General features: G+C 47.2%; 2 protein-coding genes and 1 non-coding gene across 3 annotated transcripts in view; 1 reads left to right on the top strand and 2 right to left on the bottom strand.

Annotated features, from left to right (window-relative positions):
- Window positions 1-1,704, bottom strand: part of LOC135814145 (uncharacterized) — a gene marked incomplete in the record, with an annotated part of 26,616 nt that extends 24,912 nt beyond the window's left edge. Inside the window, 1 exon segment of the mRNA XM_065327216.1 lies at window positions 641-1,704.
- Window positions 1,705-3,081: 1,377 nt separating this feature from the next.
- LOC135814135 (uncharacterized) lies at window positions 3,082-17,149 on the bottom strand. Its single transcript, XM_065327201.1, has 14 exons — window positions 16,882-17,149; window positions 15,845-15,936; window positions 14,362-14,460; window positions 13,733-14,018; window positions 12,343-12,608; window positions 10,037-10,159; window positions 9,595-9,710; window positions 9,155-9,230; window positions 8,915-8,964; window positions 8,403-8,498; window positions 7,943-8,026; window positions 7,427-7,514; window positions 4,872-4,948; window positions 3,082-3,637 (listed from the first exon to the last, which is right to left on the bottom strand). Exons 1-14 carry the CDS (start codon window positions 16,973-16,975, stop codon window positions 3,580-3,582), a joined length of 1,605 nt encoding a protein of 534 aa, XP_065183273.1. The 5' UTR covers window positions 16,976-17,149; the 3' UTR covers window positions 3,082-3,579.
- A 155-nt stretch (window positions 17,150-17,304) lies between these two features.
- Window positions 17,305-17,423, top strand: LOC135816240 (5S ribosomal RNA). The gene has a single exon (XR_010553367.1). It is a non-coding gene; the product is annotated as a 5S ribosomal RNA (ribosomal RNA).
- Window positions 17,424-21,743: the final 4,320 nt, after the last annotated feature.

Raw genomic sequence — 21,743 nt, 5'->3', positions numbered from 1 at the left:
TAGGGAACTGCTTCTCTGTACCGAAAATTTCTGTTCACCTAACCTGGCCTTTTGCTCTCATACCGAAAATATTGAGCACCGAAAAATTCTGAAATATTAATTAGAGTACTTGCCAACCAGAGATCAACTTGTGTGTGTGTGGGGGGGGGGGGGGGATGTACTTGTGCAGGTTGTGTGCTATTTGTCATGCGATCTCAGGCACTGCAGATGCATGCATACACGCAATAGTCTCAGGTCCTTATGCAATACTGCCAGGGCAGGGGGAACATCATTGAATAACTCAAATAATCCGTCACTGTCAAAGCGAACAGTTACTGTTTGCAGTGCTGGTCTACCTTTACAGTGGCTATGGACCGGTATTGTGAGTCATTGCTTGCTGCAGCAGCGACACACAGGAAGCTACAAAGAACTGCAACATTACTAATACAATAGTCTTTTACTGTTGATCTTGGTAAAACGAAGGGAGCTCGAGCTGAAGAATCGGTTCCAGGTCACAAGGATGAAAAATTGCAAATTGTTATGTGCACACAGACACCATGTCTGCACGGCCAGGTGGGGCACCTGTCGCTCAAACAAGCCTATCGGGCGAAGCACAAGTTCGGAATTTGGTGGTAGATGTTGACAAGAGAAATTCACTTACTGTTTGTTCATAGTAGCGCAGGCGATCCTGAAAGAGCTTGAAATAACGACTCTTGGCGGCGCCCTTGAAGTAACTGTTGGAGCGACCTCTAGGTTGTTTGACCAAGGTACCTTCAAGAAGGCACACCACGGACGAGTCATCCTCTACCGCCCCCATCCATGCGGAGTCAGCCGTGGCGATGGCCGTCCCACTCGTCCGTCGTTTGCTCTCACGAAAACGGCGCCGTGCCTCCCACACCAGTGCGTCGCCCTTGCCACTTTGCCGATTGCCAGACCATCTCGCTTTCGCGTCCGCCATCTTTCCCCTGTCGCAACTGCTCTACGCTGCGTCTTAGCTACTACTAATCACGGCGGGCTAAGGCCAAGCGGCATCGGAGATCCGCCAATTCACGAACACAGAGCACACAGTCCGGCCTGGGTGCCAGAGGAAACTTTCCGAAAGGCTAGATCCTCACGGGCCAAGCAGGCAGTAGTCTTACTTGCAACGAACCCCGGCACTTCTACGGGTTACAGGGTTTCTTTTGATAGTGCTGCAGCGTTTGTTTGCTGTCGTCCGAGGCTTCTCCGTTGCTGCACGCTTGTCCGCTCGGACACAGCATTGAATGGTCTTCGGTCTAGTTTCCTGAACGGCAGGCTCAGTGGGCTACTGATCTCCTGTCTCTCTTCTCCTTCCTGGCCAGGTGGGCACCACACGCAACGAGCGAGACACCGCTGATGCTGCTGCTGCCGGGTAAGGACGTCACACAGCCATAATTCGATGCTTCGTGAAGATGGCTTGTCCCAAACAGCGCACGGCTAGCACAGGACGCAACGGCGTGTCAAGAAGTGCATGCAAGGAATAGCTTCGAAGACACGACCGGTACAGGATAACAATTAATATTGCCTGCTTCGAATTACCGGCTTCCTGCCTGGCATTGGAACAAGGAACGAAAAAGGCAATGAAGCGTCAGAAGGACAAGCAATTTTGGGTATTTATTCGCATAATTTGCTCGGCAGATCGATTCAAAGGCAAGAAGGGCATTGCGCCTCTTTTCACGCAAGCAAACCGGGAAATCACGACACGTCCATTTACAAAGACAGTCCGTTGATTCTACGTAACCAAGCGGGCGCTCCCGCGCAGCAGCTAACTGCATTAGTAGTGTGATCATACGTAACTCGTTACGAGTAGGGCTAGCCAAGCACTGAAGCAGGGCAGGAAGCAAGCCACGTCTTGTCTAGACCATCGCGGTGGACCGAGTTTGTGGACGCAGAGAGTAGTAAAGCACCGGTATTTTACTACTCCCTGTACTGGACTGCAGCCTGCCCTCGGCGACCATGCACGATGGACCAAGCCCGTCCAAGGTCAGGGAATCGTAGCGGTAGGTAGTCTACCGGTACGCGGTATACACATGGTATATGCGGCCCGAGTATGATACCGTAATAATAACCATGAAAACAATAGTCCATAGCTGGGAGGGGTAACTACTAACTACATGTAACTTGATTGGAAAAAGGAAATTAAATAGTACAGAAAAGGACCAAGGAACTACAAGTTACGCTACAATGTCCACTAACACCACCAGTTACTTGACAATCAGCTCATGCGATAACATTGCACGGCACTAAACGACAGTAGATCTACTGAGGTTCTACAACTGTAACTGGCTATCAGCTCCAGCACGTCTTGGGTGCGCACTGCAACCGCCTTCCAACTTGGAAGGTTCTAAAGTTATAACTAATTACTTTCCGGTATATAACTTATAGGAGGGGAAGGACGAGTCTATAATAGTACAGTGTACAATTGCACTTCGTGAAATCCGATCCAATCGTATGATTCGTATCACTTTCGGGTATTTCGCCAAGCACATCTGTCCATGTATTATGTAGCAGTGTCTGCTCCAGGGCTGGGTCAGCTGGATCAGCGACCTGGTTGGAGGTACTTGGACCCGCTTGTTCCAGGAGTCCCAGGTCAAAACCCTAGAGCAGACACTGCATAGCTGCCTAGAGAAGCAATAAAAAAAAGTAAAAGTAAATTATCGTGGCCGTTTCCAAAGGCAACTTACAACGGCCGCTAACACCCGGTAAACCCGGAGAAGCAGTGATGGCAATGAAACCCTAGTAGGCTTTCCTACCTCACAAAGAAAACCTGTGCTCAGCGTACAGTCCAGGCAGTGCACAAAATGCTACAGGGCTGCACAGCCCCAAGAGTCACTATAACATATCCATGAGGTTGGATTTCCTTTTCCAGCACTGCACAGTACCGAGCACATGAGCAGCATCACTGGGACACGAAACACGCCATCTGGTTCACAAGCTCAGCTGCAAGGAACTGCAGATTTTCGTGCAAATACGTCCGAAAGGCAAGAGGACCTGAGGTGCTCAGCTACCACTAACATGTTGTCTACATGTATACTTGTAGTTGGTAGCATTTGGTCATGGGACCACTGTCTGGACGATCGGGTGTACACGCCTCAGGAAACCTTTATTTCGTACAGAGTTAGAATAAATTACTGATGAGAATAAGCGTAGGTCTTCAAAGGGCAAGGGGATCAATATAAAGATTTTATCTTTAATAAAAGAAAAGAAACTAAAACGGGGATGAAAATCTACATGTCCTTCAATCGAAGCACATGTAGACTTAGGCTGGGAGACATGAAGTTGCCGGTAATTTATGCACTAAACAAGACCTCCATGTTTGGAGTTGGCATTGCATCTGATCTGGTTAAGTGTAGAAAATAACGGTTTTGTAGCTAGAAGCAGGCAAAATTGGGAAAGTCAGCTATTTGATGAAATTCTTTTGTGTTGCCAGCTTCAAAACTAACCTTTCTCAAAATATATTTAAAGGATAGTACATCTGTGTAAGATCCGTATTGGACAATAACATCTCGCAGATGGGTAAAGGGCCTAAAGGCACAACTATCTTATGATCGAGGTTACTCGATAGGAGTAAACATGAACATGCTAACTGGTTCGCATGAAGGATGCCTTCACACCGACATGATCGGATGTCGCATCCTCCCTGAGCCGGGAAAGGGAGCAGAAGTAAACAAAAAAAAGCACCAAGTCAAAAGCTCTAGCTTTTCAAACCAAAACTCATCATCTGAAAACAAAAATGCACTGCCCTATCCCCGTTCTTGAAAGCTCATTGTAACTGATGTTCAAAGCATCACACTGCTCCTCCTCTTTCTGCAGGTCTGAATGCTTCAATTTAGCAGTGCTGCATGCAGTTTCGTACTCAAAACATGCTGACAGGCTCCTCGTTCTTTGCATTGATTCCTACAAGTATGCAACTTAAACTGTACCATACCGTGGAATCCTGAGAATTCAAATATGGCTTAATTCGAACATGCTGCTAAATTCGAACTTTCTTCCAGGGTCGATTTCGACCAATACAATTCCCGTATAACAGTGTCTGATAATTCGAAACTCTAGCTCGACAAGTATGCCCAATTGTAAGTTCCACGAAATCCGCTTAGGATCCATAATTATCGATCTTTTACAGCACACGAAAAACGTTTCGTTTATGGGTGCGTGGGTGGGTCAAGGAGAGTTTTCATTTTGAAAATAAATAAATATTGATAGCTGAAACGTCAATCCATTTTAGCTGTCTAGACAATACATTTTTCATTGAGAGTTGGGGGGGGGGGGGGGGGCATAACTAAACTTGTTTTCGTTTCGTGCACTGCATATTCAGTCAGTTGAGTGCACGCAAGCAGACTGTACTGGTCAGTTCAGAGTTGGCAGAGTCTGTGTCTATACTGCATATCTCAGCTCTGACAATGTGAGCATTTTGGAATATTTTTTTGAAGTACATAATTATAGCGCCGTGGGAAGATGTTTGGATAACTAAGAATAACAGGATTATTAGAATGGACAGAAAAAATATCAAGGAAAGAAAAATACAAGTTTCAAGCCCTTTACCATCACCATCAATCAGGGCTCAGTCAGATATTCACGAGCCAGTTTTCGGGCATTCTCTTCAACCTAGTTGTAATGGTTACCACCCTTGTGATGCTATTTATCCAATATCCATACGTTTCATTGGTTCCGGTTGCTTGTATTCCACTTGAAGAGAATGCCCAAAAACTGGTTCGTGAATATCTGGCTGAGTTCTGATCGACAATGGTGATGAAGAGCTTGGAACTATTCTATTTTTCTCCTTTCCTTGATATAATTAGAATAATTAGAATGTCTGGATAATTACAACAAATAAGTCTGTGTAGCTACATGCAGAGAAGTGTTGAAATTCTTACCAGCGGCCGCCATCATCCACCAGGTCAGTAGCTGTGTGAAGCACGTCATCGGGCTTCTGATAAAATAAGTAATCAATCTGCAGCCATGCAACCAACATCACACAACAGCAGTGGCACGATAAGTCAGTCGGCGCCATCTTCAATCAGTGCGTGCATTCATGTAGTGCTGGCGCAAGCGTCACATTAATTTTAAGGTATCATCAAGTCTACGTAAGCACTGTAAGCACTGTAAGTGGAAGCAAGAGTGCATAATCCCCAAGAGCGAGCAATTTCACTGATCAGAAATCCGTGTTGCACATCATAGTGTGACACCATGAGTAGGGCCTAGGGGAAGTGTGTCCGCGGTGGACCGCGTCGACGGAATGACGCAAGTCCGACCCAAAAAATGACGTACATCACGGATTACGCCGTCCCACAACCCCATCCCAGTTGCACACTCTGGGGGGGGGGGTATGGACTCTTGGTGGAAGTGATACTATGAGTGACTTCCACATGCAGTCAGTGTTGTTGCTGTTGTATACTTTATTTAAAGTGGGAATCGAAACACGCATACGCCTACAATAACAGTGCACCCACTGTCATTCACACTCTCATCGCGATGCAAAGCTGACCCTTGCACACCTCCCAACAACTACTGTAAAAGCCATATATATAGCGAAGTGCTAACTATAACGAGTTAAAGGGGAAGTTAAGGCAAAAATTAAAATTTCACCAGTTGTAGTCTTCGGGGTGCTGAGTCGAATGGTCTTGGTCCGAGAAAGCTGAGACGCTCCCTTCCTACTTGAATCCCAATCGAACTCGCGCACTTCCACCGAAACTGGGTGACTGCGCCCTACTAGATGGGGATTTGTATGCAAAATGTCACTAAAAGCGCCATTTCGTTCTTATAAAAGCACGGATGACCGCGATTGGCCCATATGTTGTAGTCTTTTGGACGCTGAGTCGACTGGTTTTGGTCCGAAAAGGCTGCGATGCAGCGTTCCTCCTTTATTCCCAATCGAACATGGTTGAACAAGCGGTCACGTGCTCCTGGGTGCCCAAATCACCTTGTCACCACGCCAGCAGGCGACAACTTTCACACCAAGGTTCAACTCGAGTGACAGGAGTGCACCCAAAAAAGGTCAAACAGGCTAGTAAGTTGTACCCTGCAGACACGGTGACCAGGTGACTGGTGTACGCAGGAGCACGTGACCGCTTGTTCAACCATGTTCGATTGGGAATAAAGGAGGAACGCTGCATCGCAGCCTTTTCGGACCAAAACCAGTCGACTCAGCGTCCAAAAGACTACAACATATGGGCCAATCGGGGTCATCCGTGCTTTTATAAGAACGAAATGGCGCTTATAGTGACATTTTGCATACAAATCCCCATCTCGTAGGGCGCAGTCACCCAGTTTCAGTGGAAGTGCGCGAGTTCGATTGGGATTCAAGTAGGAAGGGAGCGTCTCAGCTTTCTCGGACCAAGACCATTCGACTCAGCACCCCGAAGACTACAACTGGTGAAATTTTAATTTTTGCCTTAACCCTTTATTACCGGCCTGCAGACTTTCGATCATATATGATCGAAAGTCTGCAGGCCAGTAATATCTTCGTAACTCCATCATTTCTTGTGCGAATTCAACAATCGAAAGGTCTATTTGGTAGCGGAAACTCCAAGCTATCCAATGCAACAATCGCCGAAGAGTTACGATGTCGGACACCAGAGATATCGCGCGCCGTATTCTCACCTCGGCAAATTCAAATTTTTGATCGATCACTTCGCCATTTTTGGGGAAAACCCCTTTTCGTGTGCTCTTTGAGTGACTAACCACACGATAATGACGTAGTCAGCTGACGTTTGAATCGTCTCATATAAATTTGAGCGTTCTACGATGAAGGAGAGTGGAATGGCGTTGATGGGACGAATTTGCTTGCATATCAGGCTTGGAGACGACTTTGCTGTGTTACCGCGCCTGATTTGTGGCGACTGGATAATGGAGCTTGGTACCCTGGCGTTCCTCACGCCAAGAGCTTTCCAACGAGCTCTAGATTGTGGAAATCAAGTGAAGGAGACCAAAGTTATGACCTGGTGAAGTTGGAAATTGTGCTGAAATTTGTAATCCTGGTTCATGCTGTGCAAGTAATCCGGTAATAAAGGGTTAACTTCCCCTTTAACAAGGAGAAATCTGTCGTTAAAATAGAAATCGTTATAAAGAAATCGATACATATACAGTCCTATTGAGCGTTGAGAATGAGTGAGAATCGTTACCTTTCGTACACGTAAACTAGTCAATTTTGGGAAATCGTTATATATATGCGCCTCGTTGGAATAATGGCTTTTACAGTACATCAAGTAACAACAAGGACAGTTTGTAGAAGCCGGCACTCACAACAAATCAAACATGTCATTCCACCGACAGTGGTTTAGTCTCTGAAGTGATCCTGCTGATACATGTACATTAACATTGCCACATCACAGAACACTGCTGCAGAACGCTTGGGAGAATAGTGAATGGTGGCCTACTTGTAGTTCACAAGCATCGCCCTCACAATTACATCTCCCAACTTCGTACTTACTCGCTTCACCAAGTCATCGTCAAGTGTGCTGAAGGTGAGACCATGGTCATGCTCCTCAAGGTCATCATACACATCAGGAGCAGCGGGTCTGTGATCACAACAATATACAGCCATGAACAAAGTAACCAAAACCTGTTTCAAGAGTGCAACATTGGACGTCACCACGCTTCCTACAGATCTGCATGTGAAGAGGGCGTGCGCTAGAGAAGACATAACTTGAATTAACTTCACAGGTTCCCAATGATAGATCAATGACAAGAGGGTGACACGGAGAGAAAGTCATGATTGCATACGTACAGTGCTAAACGTTAACCTCAAGCAACAAAAAAGGATCCAAGCCATGCCCATGCAATCAATTACAACGGACCACGTGCAAACCTTGCCTGTTCACCAATACAGGAATGGAAAGGCCGGGCCAGGAAAGTGCCAGCAACACTCACTTGCACTGGCTTGATCATGTGCACACCAGAGCAGAACAAGGTACAGACCAACGTACAATAACACAGTAAACTGTACCTCGGCTCTTTGTGAAACACTGTCCAAGCGTCCCGTAGCTGGTGGGTTGAGCTGCCATCAATCTCTGCCAGACCGGCCAAGTACCTGACCAGGGCAGAGCAAGAAGACAAGACCTTCTCCGGTCAGATTCACAAGAGCATAGCCCAGTGAAGCAAGCATACCTCCCAGCAGGACTTCCAGCCTCACTCCTTCACGCATGCGCACAATTCATCAGATCCCATACACCCGCTGCCCTCAGCATGGCCAGGCAAAAGTTCAGTATGATTATCATAAAATCATGGCAGCAAGAACAACAAGAACAAGAGCAATGTGAAATCAGCAACAACATTCATCACGTTATCGCACTTGTCAACTTGAAGTTAGTTACCCAGGTAGTTTGATCACTGACATAGAAAGGAGTCGCAACTTATGCACCGTCCCCCAAAAGAAGGTGCTGAGATACTCTAGCTTGAATACTCACTGCATCGCTGCCGATTGTGGCTCAGCATTCAGGTCACCAGCCAGGATTAGAAGACCATCAAACTGCTTCATGTACTGCCATATCCTCACCACAGATCTGAAGATTAAAAAGCAAGAACAAAATCCAGCAGTTGGTATCATACTTGGCGACAAACACTTATCGTATGAACTGTGTATGCACTTGGCTCCAAATCCCACTAGTGCACTATACTCAAGAAAATTAGTATGTCCCAAATGCACATTAACTAGTCCAAAAAGATTCACAAGAAGAACTTTTGCAGTACACTTACTGCGAAGTACACTCCAGCAAATATGTTACATGTACCAGACAGGGGGGGGGGGGGGGGGTGTTTAAGCCAGCTGAAAAGCAGCAATGCTATGGTTGTCCCTAAAACGCAGTGTATAGCCCCGGATCCAACCTTGAAACATGTTCTATTATACATGTAGATGAAGCAGAATTAGAAAACTCAGACACAAAAAGGCAAGCACACACTTGGTCACTTAGGTACATACCTATTGCGCGCAACTTCACTTAGCGAAAGGTGGGTTACAAACAAATGTACCTTTTAAAACAAATTCCACATGCACAGACACAGAGACATGAGTGAGCAGATACACAACATACGTGTGTGTATGTGTGTGGGTACACAACCACTAATTAAATACACGAGATCATGAACTGTAGAACACCAAAGCTAGCCTGCATCACATTTAGCTTGCTGCTAAAAACACCCCGCACTTGGCGTTTCTTACCAAGCCGACTTGAGGTGTGGAGATCTGTGCATGGAGCAGAATACGCTGATGTACATCTTGGTCATTCTCCAGGTCCCTGTGCAAAGCCAGCGGCAAGAGATTACAGCACAGAGAGATATGATCAAATATCAGACTGAAGATATCGCATTTCCCCGAATATAAGTCGACCTTTTTCGACCTAAAAACGGAACTAAAAAGGGGGTAGTCGACTTACAATCGGGATTTAACTGCCATTAAACGGGGAAATCGAGGTCCCAAGTATGGGGCTTCGACTTATAACCGGGGTCGACTTATAACCGGGGTCGACTTATAAACGGGAAAATACGGTAGGCCAAGACAGATGCATCAAATAACCAAAGCCTGCACAAGCTGGATGCATAGCTACTGCTGGAGTGAGTGGCATGCAACTGGCATCAGAACTCACAGCAGTCGGTTTATACCTGGGTAGGAAGATGTAGTCACTGGAGATGATAGGAAACGCAGAGAACACTGCTGGTCCTTCTTCCACACGGCCATGAATTCCTTCCGGATACGTCATGGCTGCTTGGAACACAAACTGGTAGCGACACAGAACAAAAAGGCACACAAGTACGACGAAAGAGAGCGTAGAGGAAAATCAATTCCGACCTCATACCAGTCCACCAAGGCCACCGCAGTATGCATGGCTCCCTAAGCTTGAATATTCATCACCTCGCCCTTCTACATACACTGCACCCAGCTCACTTGAGTATTCGTATTAAAGGATTCTCCAAAGGTTGTTCGTCTGTTGAGGGGGTTTCCTGTTGAGCACAAGACTCGACTACTCACTCGACTACACCACACGGGGTGGGGTGGGTGGGGGGGGCTGTAACCAATGTCTCGGTGTTCTACTCATGCACATACCTGAAAGCCCTTCAGCTCAGCGGAGAGGTGGTCAACTTGGCTGGGCCCGAGATGTCCACCACGGCCGTAATCAAACCGTACTTCTTGGAAGGCAATGATCGCTGCACCAGACTGGCGCACAAGCTACAGAAACACAGCATTCAAGGAATATTGTTCTGTCAAGCAGTATTCATTGGTTTGAGGGAAAGAGGGTAGTTCACCAATTTCCACATTGCAGGGTACCGTAGGTGATACATAACCAGAGTTATCGCTCCCCCCTCACGTGCCTGCGGACTCCTGCATGTACACTCACACAATAACCACACAACTGTTTGGGGATAGCGTGCTTCTTGTATTACCAGTATGCCAAACTTGACACGCTGAGTCCCTAACTGCTATTTACTGCTCTAACATGAAGCCACGTCTGGTAGAAGGGAAAGAGAGAAAAAATGCTGGCCTTCTGCAAGCTACAACAAGTAAGAAGTGCTGGCTGTGTAAGGCCACACAACCACGAGGTCGGCCGGATGACGGTGAGCTTCCGGCACACATCTTGCCCTGCTGCTCCACCTGCGCATATCTGATTGCCCCTTTCAGCATGGGGCGGTTGCACGCGGTGCCTGCGCAAGCGCACTTCGAGGCTAACCAAAGAAAGTTGAGGGCACTCTTGTCTCCTGCTTGTTGGCACCGCAGCAACTCTTTGCCCTTGCGCCCTTTAAGTTTTTTTTGGTTTTCTTGTCATCATGGAGCTCTCGCAGACTCAATTGGCTGCCATTAAGGAGACAACGGCCACCGCAGTTTCTTCTGCTTTAGCTCAGCTCGCGCCAACCTCGCAGGAGCAGCACGCCGCAGCGCACCCCACACCAACGGCGGAGGACCAGGCCGCGGCGAGTGGTGTTCAAGGTACGTTTCCTGTGGCGACCAGGCTGCCTGCCCTCTTGCGTGGCCCACGTGTCGGTGGATATCACGCGAAAGATTAACAGTTTCGAGTATGTTGACCTGGCTTCGGTCCTGCCCAGTCATGTCGTCTCGTCTGAACCTCCGGCCAAGCGTATTCGCCTGGACGAGAGCGCAGATTCGGCAGTATGTATTTCAACAGTGTCCACACCAAGGAGGAAGATCGAGACACTCGCGGACTGGACCGAGGCCTGGTTGATGTATAGCATCATTGCCTGTGACGGCGCTCCTGGTCCTTGCGGTGACCTCCTGGAGCACCAGCTCAGGATTATCCAGGCCGCGCAAAAATACCGCTTTGCAAGTGTTCGACAACTTAGGCATTCCAGTGGCGGAAGGCGCAGAGAGACAAGGTGGCGGGTCCCAATAGCACGTCGGCAGTGCTCGCCTTGGAGATCGACACCATTGCCATGGAGATACGTCTCCCAGCGCCCAAACTGCAGAAATGCGGCACCGGTTTGCTAACTGGAGTACCACGCAGCATTGTTCAAAGCAGGAACTGCTATCTCTTATTGGACTCCTGGCATTGGCTGCAAAGGTGATTCCGGCCAGCAGGACATTCCTGCGCAGGTTTATTGATCTCAGCTCCTCGGCAACCGCTTGCAGGACGTCATAGCTCTGACAGCAACTGCGCAAGAAGACATTGTCTGGTGGCAGGAAATGCTCCCATTCCGGAACTGCAGTAAATTATAGTATAGTGTTGACCTGCACACAAATTCTACCTTTACTTCACCAATATTCGGCGCTGATTGATTTCCAACAGCGAGCAGTCAGCAACACTGCTCAAAAATACACAAGCATACTTGCAGGTAGAAGAAGGAAAGAGCACACAGAAATATAGGAGAGAGAGAGAAAGAGAGAGCGAGAGAGAGAGAGAGAGAGAGAGAGAGAGAGAGAGAGAGAGAGAGAGAGAGAGAGAGAGAGAGAGAGAGAGAGGGGAGCCATTCAGGTGAGATAGATCGGCAGATAGATATCGTAAAGGCCCGAATTAACGCCCACCCAGTATAATGCCCGCGTACTTGCCCAGGTGTCGGGTGTCAACTCTCTTGTCCCATTTTCTAGCCCACCTGTACGAGTACAGTACACTGTGCTAACCCTGTACATAGGATGGCATGTTGATGTGAAAATCAGTCTGATCTCGCTTATCCAACGTAACGCCCGGGCCCACATCAGCGCCCAGGCTCAAGTCGATGCCCATGTTCTAGACCTTCGCTAATGTTTCCGCCCAGGACCTTACTACAGGCCTCTACGGTAGGTAGATAGATAGATAGATAAATAGATAGGTAGATAGATAGATACAGTAGATAGTGGTGCATTATCATGTCTCGCTTTTTAATACATGGCAGTGCATTGAGAGAACATACTCAGGTACATACTCTTCCTATTCGTTTCACTCTCTGAGCGTACTCATCATCATATGCATCTGCCGGGTTGAAGTTCCAAATGTTGTAAGACAGCACGGAGAGAGTGGTGGCAGCGTGAAAGCTGGATGGAAGGTGCCCGTGCTGTTGACACTGTTTCCATGGCTGCAGTGAGGGCACTGGTTCGCCAGTGCTTGAGCCGGTGGCAAGTTGAGCAGCTGTTGACATAAGCGACGATGTACTTTGCCGCTCATCACAGCCCGACTCTGCACTGCAGGCACCTACAGAAGACCAACAGTGAATTGGCACGACGTTGGAGGAAAATTAATCATTCGGCCGATAATGAATATCGTGTAAACCCCTTTTCCTCCATGGGACACCACCACCCGCTGCAGCAATGGCAGAGCCACCACAAATTATACCTTCAAATAATCATACCCCCATATCTCTCTTATCCGGATCTCAAAATTACAATCACCTTGGTCTATCATGCAGGGTGAGTTCTAGTGGAAATTTCTACTGCTTCGCCAAATTTCGTGGAGCTACAAGTGACGTCAACTGCAAAATCTCTGGCCCTTCACCATTGAAACAGATGTGCTTCAGAGTTACGGACATTTGAAAGTTATGGGCAGTGCCTGGCGCAGGACCGCCCAGATGAGCGAGATATGAGTGGAGTTTCAGTCTGATTTCCATAATTGTGAGCTTAAAAACTATGCTAGAACCCAGAAAATGCGTAAGTTCGACTTTCCTCAATAGACCTTTGGCTCATTAGGTTGGATAAGAAAGGACTGAAAGAAGACTGATCGACTGATCGTTCCTTGGCGAACAATATTATACATGTATGCACTTGCGGTAAATGGTGTAAAATTCAATTCATTCTGCACAAGACAGAGCAGCGACCAAACATGATGGCGCGTCACACTAGTACCGTTGTGCCATAGGCCTATTAGGAATACCAAGACTACACAACCCCAAGAGTGTGCAACTGCCTGTACAACCTCTATATAGTGCTGCGACGCCAGAACTCACATCACAAGACATGGTTCAAAAGATTACGCTGGAAAACAGTGCAAAGTGACCACAAGAGAGATGAACCCTGTATCTATCATGCTCAGGGTGCAAATAATGTGTCTGGGTTTGTCACGTGATGCGAAGTTCATAGTTTTGCACGCTTTTGGGTGGACTGTTGGTGACAGGTAACACCGTCCTGTTGTAAGCCTGTCACGAAAGCTACAACCACACACAAGTATGCACTACCCAAGCAGACTGGAATACCGCCACGACACAAAGACCGGGTTAGAAACTTCACCAGCACTACGCACACAAATCAATCTGCAATACCTCAAGCACGAATATGGGAGTGCAAGAAGAATGCAAGAGAGAGCCGTGCCAGTAGACTACGTACCACCGATTGCTGCACCTCCTGTGCAGAACACACGGTGCTTGAACAGGTAGAACTTTTTACGCAGGTCACGGTTGACAGTAAAATGGTGTGTGATGACAAACGAGGGTGACTCGATACCACTTCCAAGATCATGAGCGCTTACGGCCGGCAAGGCCCAAGACAGCGTGAATTCGTAGAGGACACCAAAGAACATCTGCCGCCTGAATCTGTGCATCCTGCCATCCTTGCCCCGTCCCTGGTGCATGTAGAATGACGGAGTGGAGCCATCATGCGTTGAAATCAATTTCTACAGCAGAAAGCCAGCAAGTAGGGCAGCAACACCAGGCATAACACATTATTGCTGAGGTTCCTTGACGTGCTCCTTGCAATACTGACAATAAGTTCTACAAGTAATACAAGTACAGCAATCGGACGTACAGCAGTACAGCATGACTGCAGCAGTGCACATGACAGCCTACTACTAGTACTAGTATTAGAAACCTGTCTGTACAAACACACACGACATACATATCCATATGTATACGCTGGCATTGACATGCGAGTGAACTAAAGACAATAGTAAATACACATGGTCCTGGTGCGAGAGGGTGTATAACTCTCGACCAGCAGGACAGTACACAGGCACTCACTAGTTTGGTAACGTTGCTGGCAATGGCATCGCGTAGTAGCTGTTCATCAGTTGGTACATAGCCTGCCAGGCCACGCTTATCAGCAAGCTTCAGTGTTGCCTGCAACATGAGAGAACCACACTGGTACTGTTCTCTTGGTACAGCCTATACATGACATATCTTCAAGCCGCGGCTACTAGGTCGTTGACACAACCATTTCATAGGTGCGGAAGGCGTAAAGCTTCATCCTATGAATTGGAGAGCCAGAAACACCAGTGGATGTTCGCCATGTCCTACGTTAACTAACCTCGCCACATTCACCCTGCCAATAGCATGACGCCACTTGCTTGGGCTACCAGTAACAAGTCTCTGTAGCTCCAAAGGAACACGGTCCTTGTCTACACCACAACAAAACAAGAGTCAGCACTTCCAGTGTTATGGTGAAAAGGAGAAGGACAAAATGTTGCGAGTTATGACTAACTGTCCACCAACGTAACCAGATCATATACAGTCAGCGAGTGTGACAAAATGGCACAAAACTGACAAGGAGTACTGAGACATTCGGCGGGGTTCCCCTCTTGGACCTTTCCGAACCTGAGCCTTCCAAATTGGAAGGTTGTTGGTTTGCGCCTTGGAGAAGTGTTGGAGCTAGGTGTCAGGTCGCCGAATGTCTCAGTACTCCTTGTCAGTTTTGTGCCATTTTGTCGCACTCGCTGACTGTATAAGATCTGGTTACGTTGGTGGACAGTTAGTCATAACTCGTAACATTTTGTCCTTCTCCTTTTCACCATAATTTAATTGGCTCACCATCCGAGTTGAACTTCCAGTATTGATTCTCATTTAGTTGCGAGGCAGCCAATGGCTGTCCTAGGGTAGAGGAGAGGAGAATCCTAACTGCTCCACACCCCAGCTACATACGGCAGTGGGTAATTTACGTGTTCCCCCCCCCCCTTTGATTAGCAGACGAGCGCTGGGCGAGAAGTGACAAGCAACTGCCCACTTTCATTAGCAGTTTGGAGAAAGAAAGACGGACTTTCAGTCCAATAAATACTTGATGACTTGATGGTAGTGTGCCACCATACCAGGGTATGACAGGCACGGATTCACCCATCACTGTGTTGTGTACACTGTACATGCATAGTCACACTGCATCATGCCACACACGATCGTAATACAGTAAAACCTGTAACTAAAGACCACCGTGACTAGTGACCAGCCTGGTACTACAGATCACTTTGCCAGGCACGGACGGTCTCACATTCATATATTATTATGGTTGTGCAGTGCAAACCTCTAACTAAAGACCACCTGCCACTAAAGACCGCTTTCTCTGGCCCCAAGGGGTGGTCGTTAGTCACAGGTTTTACTGTATTGATGAAGGAATTTGTTTGCCTTTTGCTCTTGAAACTAAATCTGGAGAGCAATCTGCACAAACAGATTCGCAAACTGCCATGCAAATTCAAATCAACTTATTCCCCGTATTTAAGTCAGGTAAAGAACTAACATTTATAACAGTGCTTGCTTCGTCCGAAGTACTATACAACTGCTCCGCTTCCTTGACAAGAATGCCACCGTACAGCAGCTTGAATGTTGGCCCTGGGTAGGAAATGCAAGAATTAAAACAAAACAAATAAGCTGGGGAAAAAACTACGCAATCGACTACAGTACTGCCGAGCGCCCAAGAACGAACAGGCTAGGATTTCACACAGCACAGCATACCGATATAATTATTATGTGACTGTGGCTCAACTGTGCATAGACTTGTACATGAAAAATAAGAAAGGCCTAGGCTACGTCTCTGCCCCCCCCCCCCCCCCCCCCCCCGGTTCTTCGGCGCTCGACAGTCCTACATGTATGCAGTGTATGCCGAAACTCAGCCACTGTATTTCAGCCCTGGAGACTGGCCCAATCATACACATACACTCAGACGCCTCCTATCCGGACACCTCAGGTACGGGCACATCTCTCTACCGCGCACTTTCAGCCTGAGTTGCTATGGCAAGAATCGGGAGGGTTAATATTTTTAAACTCTTGTCACGGCCAAGCTGTGTAATCCACACATTATCATTCATGGATTTTTAATTTTTTAAGCTGTACATGGCCAATATGTGCCACATAAACTTCATCAAAAACTGATATGAACATGGCAGGTAGATGAGTTATCCTCAGCTACAGGCAAATCGGACATACGGGCAATGCCCAGTCCCAAGACGTTCGAGTACCATTGATCTGCTACCATTCAGGTTCTTTGGTGAATACTGAATACTGTGAATAGTAACTGGAATTACACTGGTACTGCACCCCCAATGATGTGCCACAAATGTACCTGGCGGTTGAAAATATATAGGGTCATTGGTGTTTGCTGTCACAGTATGTACTCAGAAATAAGACATTTCGAATGTGTAACTTGAGTGTCGACATGACATTGTCATGAAACTGTTCAGAATCACGAGCAAAATTGCGGAGAGCGATGAATGTTCTGGTGACCGTGTGATGATGCCTGTACTAGTTACACTAGTGTGCAACAACAACTTTACTTACCATTTGGGTTAGACTGATCTCCACAGAACACACAATAGAAAAAGTTGACTGTGATGAGAAGAAGAAGGGACGATCTTGAAGCAAGGGAAAACATTTACGACAGAGGCACTTTGCCCGTTTGCAATCTTGCCCTTCCCTTCGATCGAGCTTCACCTATGCCTATGGTGACGCTTCACATGATGTTAAAAATCTTGACAAGAATCAAAATGATAGGTACAAACCCAAACCTCATTGATCGTGAACTATTTTCTGTAGATGATGCTAAGATCTTGAGCAGCAGACTTTTCGAACTATAATTAGTATAAATTATTGTACATCAAAGCACGCAGTTGTCACATGTGCACGTAAGTGACGAGTCGTAAGTCGTTCTGTTGTGTACTCGAGTACAACAAAGATATGAACCTCCGTAGAGCAGGTGTCATTGTCTACGGCCATACCACGTTGAAAATACCGGTTCTCGTCCGATCACCGAAGTCAAGCAACGTCGGGCGAGGTTAGTACTTGGATGGGTGACCGCCTGGGAATACCTCGTGCTGTAGACTTTTTATTTTATTATTATTTTTTTATATTTTTTTTAACTTTTTCCCGCGTTCGTCGTTCGATCAGCGCTGCATGCAGGATGTAGAGTGCTCGTGGGCCTGGGCTGGGCCATGCCGCTCGGCGCTCGGACAAGACGGCCGGGTACGGCTGGACAAATTACAATGTTGTAACGAGACTCTCTTCGGCCAGCACTTCTTTTTCGATGTTGACGCGGCTGACGAAAAGGCCAAGTCAGGAAATTTCTAATGGTTTTGAGGTTTGCGGAGCGGTCAAGACAGTACAGAGGGCACTCCGCGGGTTGATGGCGACTAGCGACACTGCATCGATCCGACACATCCCGCCACTGGCAACGAACAAACAGGAGTGGAGAAGACATCCCGCCCTCAACCTGTAACGCAACTAGGCCTAGTCTAGGGTCCGCAACAGCTTGGATGTGTGGCTGCACGCCCAGAAGCAGGAGGCGAAACGACTCAGCTCTCTAGTTTCACTCTCCGTGACAGGTGAGTCCTAGAATTCCGCGGCGCATGTCCATATGCATGGCCTGTTCTTACAATGAGGCATAATAATTATGTCCTCTACACGGCATACGCGAAGCAAGCCACGGTCGCAACCACTATTTCGAATTCGCGAAGCATTGAAAATTTCATCGAAATCTCAACGAAATCTCAACAAATGACTTTGCCAGGACTGAGGTGTCAGAGAATGGATCAGTACTATTAGTATTACACGAGGTTGATGGCACCCGCAAACGGTCAATACACACACCACATACCGTATTATCTCTCTTATAAACACAGGTCTCCATTATAAGCACAGTCTCCATTATAAGCACAGGTCGGAGGGCTGTCGAGATTGCAAACGCACAGTCTCCAACATACTCGCTTAGCTTTCTTGGTTCTGAAAGTTGGAATGCGCTTCCTGCTGATATTCGCACAATCTCCTTGCTCAGAAACTTCCGTTCATCTATTCAACAATTCATAGGGTACCCTGTAAAAAGGCCCTAGGCCTGTGGGACTGCCCTATTCAAAATTTAATAATAATACGAAGTCTGAAGAAAACGTTGAACGGTCTCTGCTGGGATGACGACTACACCATAGCTCAGTGGTTAGAGCATCGCTGGCTACAAGCGAGGGTCCCTGGTTCGAGTCCTGGTGGTGACAGTCAATTTTTTCTTCAGACTTTTCCCGTTTGTCTCTTTCCCTCAAACCAGTTAATAAAATAATAATAATAATAATAATAATAATAATAATAATAGTCACAGTGATAATACTGGAATGCAGCTGTGCGCAGTCATACAGTCATATAAAACATAAAAAGACTTAAAGTGCTCCACGTGCGTGACTTCCACTTCCGCATCATTCTTTTTTCTTCTCTCTGTTCTCTAATCATGAAATCTGAGTTAAATTCCAATTTGTGTGTGTTACCGGTATGCAACTTTCTTGACTTTTTCATGGTTGAAAAAATATAAACACGGTCTCCAGTATTATCACGGTCTCCTCTCAGTCAGTATAAGCACGGGTGCGAGGTGGGTTGAAAAATATAAGTACCGTGTTTATACGGGAGATAATACGGTACGCACATACACACTTGTACTTAATTGTTAGATTGACAGCATGAAACAAGGAGCTGTCAATCTAACAATTGCGTGAACTACAACAAGGTTTATCTAATACTGGTTTACCAGTTTTGGATTATATCATACACTTGTACTTGCACAGTAAAACCTGTAACTGAAGACCACCGTGACTAGCGACCAGCCTAGTACTACCGACCACTTCCCAGGCACGGACGGTCTCACATTCAAATTGCAGTGTGACTAGCGACTACCTACTGAACGCGACCAGCAACCGCCTTTTCTTGCCCCAAAGACGATTTTTGACCCGTAACTAGCGACCGCGATATAGGAAATCAAATGTTGCTCGAAGCTCCTTCTTGAAATTTTGCTGGTTTTCCATGGTCCTGAAAGGATTTCGATACTACAGCTGAACAAACGGACGCAGGTCATTTTGACTGTGGAGTCGGCGTGGACTGCACTACACCTGCCAACATTGCAAGCGCTGTCAAGAATAAACATGATAGGAAACGTCTTGGAGAGCGCATCGAAAGCGCTCTCTGATCGATGTTACTACTCGGAGGAGAAACGAAGACTGAGCGGCTCTGTCACTCCAGTCATACAGGCGAATCGAGGTTGGCACCAAGGAATCCAGAAACAAAGCAGCACCACAAGGTCCTGATGCCTGAAGGATCGCGTTCAAGCGATTGAGAAGTCACAACAAGGACAGTCGGTACGATTGATCGCATGAACAACTTTGAAGCCCAGCGTAAAACGAAACTTCTACAGGGAACGTTTGACTCCTGGCTTCAGAAGTAGCAGCTGAATTTGATGCCTGCAAAAAATTAATCTTCTCTCTCTGTCTCTCTCCGTCTCTCTCTCCAAGTGTTGTTTGACCTGAAATAAGAATGGCATTACGCAAGTCCTGGGGAATTGAATTAGCTGCATTTTGACATACATATCATTACGGGATCCTTATATGGTCGCGCGGTGCAAACCTCTAACTAAAGACCACCTGCCACTAAAGACCGCTTTTGCTGGCACCAAGGGCAAGGGGTGGTCGTTAGTTACAGGTTTTACTCTACATATACTTGTACTTGCTCTCTGCCATGACTGGTCACGTGGGTCTCCCCTTGGGACTTTTGGGAGAGCAGAGAGAGAGACCCAAAAGGAATCTTGGAAAGATGACTCAATAGGCTATTGAACCGCCCAATGGCCGGCACCCCCTGAAATCCCCCAAAACTCTGGGATTTAACCCTTTCCGTGTTGGCCCCCTTTCCTCCAGCAAACTGCAGTTCCAGCGCACTGACTCTACTGGTGTCGTTTTCGCGCATAGGTCCGAACGAATTTGTCTCTCAATTCAGTTCACCTTGATGGATTTTCGTCAACCTGGGCTTGTTGGAAAGAACAAGACCAAGCGAATCCATCCTGGTAGCTATCATCTCAATATGCACGACGGTGCAACTTCTACGTCCTCTTGAAACTACCTCACGATGACTCGGAAAGGCACAGGAACTCGATCTCACATTCATTTTCGGTTACTTGCTCCAGTTCAGCCGATTTTCATGATTCAATAATAATAATAATAATAATAACACAGTTGCGCGTAATGGAACATTAATATTGTACAACACTAATGTTCGGTCCGCTGCTATCTCTTGATGAATCTTTCCGTTGTTCTAGTTCAGTATCATAAGTTGTAGACCATCGCTCTCCATGCCGGTTTGTCCCTTGCCCGCTCAGTCGCCAGGCCGAGATCCCGCACTGTGGTGAAAGTTATTCTGGCCTCTCTCATGTCCTCCACAACGCTGGTTGCCAACGTCCTTCTTGGGCGCCCTGGCCGACCTCGGGAGTCTTGGGTCAAGTAGATGTTCATGGCTTTGCGGGCGGGTGTGTTGGGGGACATTCTCAGGATGTGTCCTGTCATTCTCCTCCTTCGCTGTTTAATCAGGGTGGATACTGGGCAGGTTTCACAACGTTCATACAGGCGTTCATTGCTGACTTTGTCTTGCAGCTTGATACCCAGGATGCATCGAAGTTGCTTTCTGTGGAGCACGTCAACCTTGGAGAGGTTTCCTGCCGTCAATCCCCATGCCTCACAGTTGTATAGGAGACTCGGGAGGACAATGGCATCGTACAGACGTAACCTTCTCGTCTCTGTGATGTGCTCTCTCCTCAGCAACACCGTATACATCCGTCCGAAGGATGTTGACGCTTGACTCATTCGTCTGCCACAGTCATCCTCCTCCCCAATCAATGATCCAAGTTGCTTCGAAGTCTACCAATCGTGTGAGTCCGCTGTCAGATGTATCCACTCAGTCTTCGATTGGTTGACATTTAAGGACCCCGTACCGAGAGTGTCCGATAGTATAGGCAGACTGGCCTCCAGCCACTTGCGGTCCCTTGAATAGAAATTGATGTCATCCGCATATCCGGTCTCGTGGGGGAGTAGGTTGTCTGTTGCTGGTCTGCTTGGGAAGTTGGCTCTGCACTCACGTAGTGCAGCCTCGAGGTAGCATATAAATAGCACCGGACTGAGGCCATCCCCTTGTGGGGTACCAATCGTGCTGCAAAACGGTTGCGATGTGGCCGACCCAATCTTGACCGTTATTGTTGTATTGTGTAGCAGGTGATGTATAAGGCGAACTTCGTCAGGACCCGTAATATTCTTCATGGTGACCAGGAGTTTATCTCTGTTAATCGTGTCAAATGCTTTTGACATGTCTAGGCCGAGGATGTGGAAATCCCAACGGTACCGTATCGCCTTGGC

Source organism: Sycon ciliatum, chromosome 4, assembly GCF_964019385.1.
Source record: "Sycon ciliatum chromosome 4, ocSycCili1.1, whole genome shotgun sequence".
NCBI lineage: Eukaryota > Metazoa > Porifera > Calcarea > Leucosolenida > Sycettidae > Sycon > Sycon ciliatum.
The sequence above is the reverse complement of the archived record's forward strand: the minus strand, read 5'-3'. Positions and strand labels throughout refer to the sequence as shown.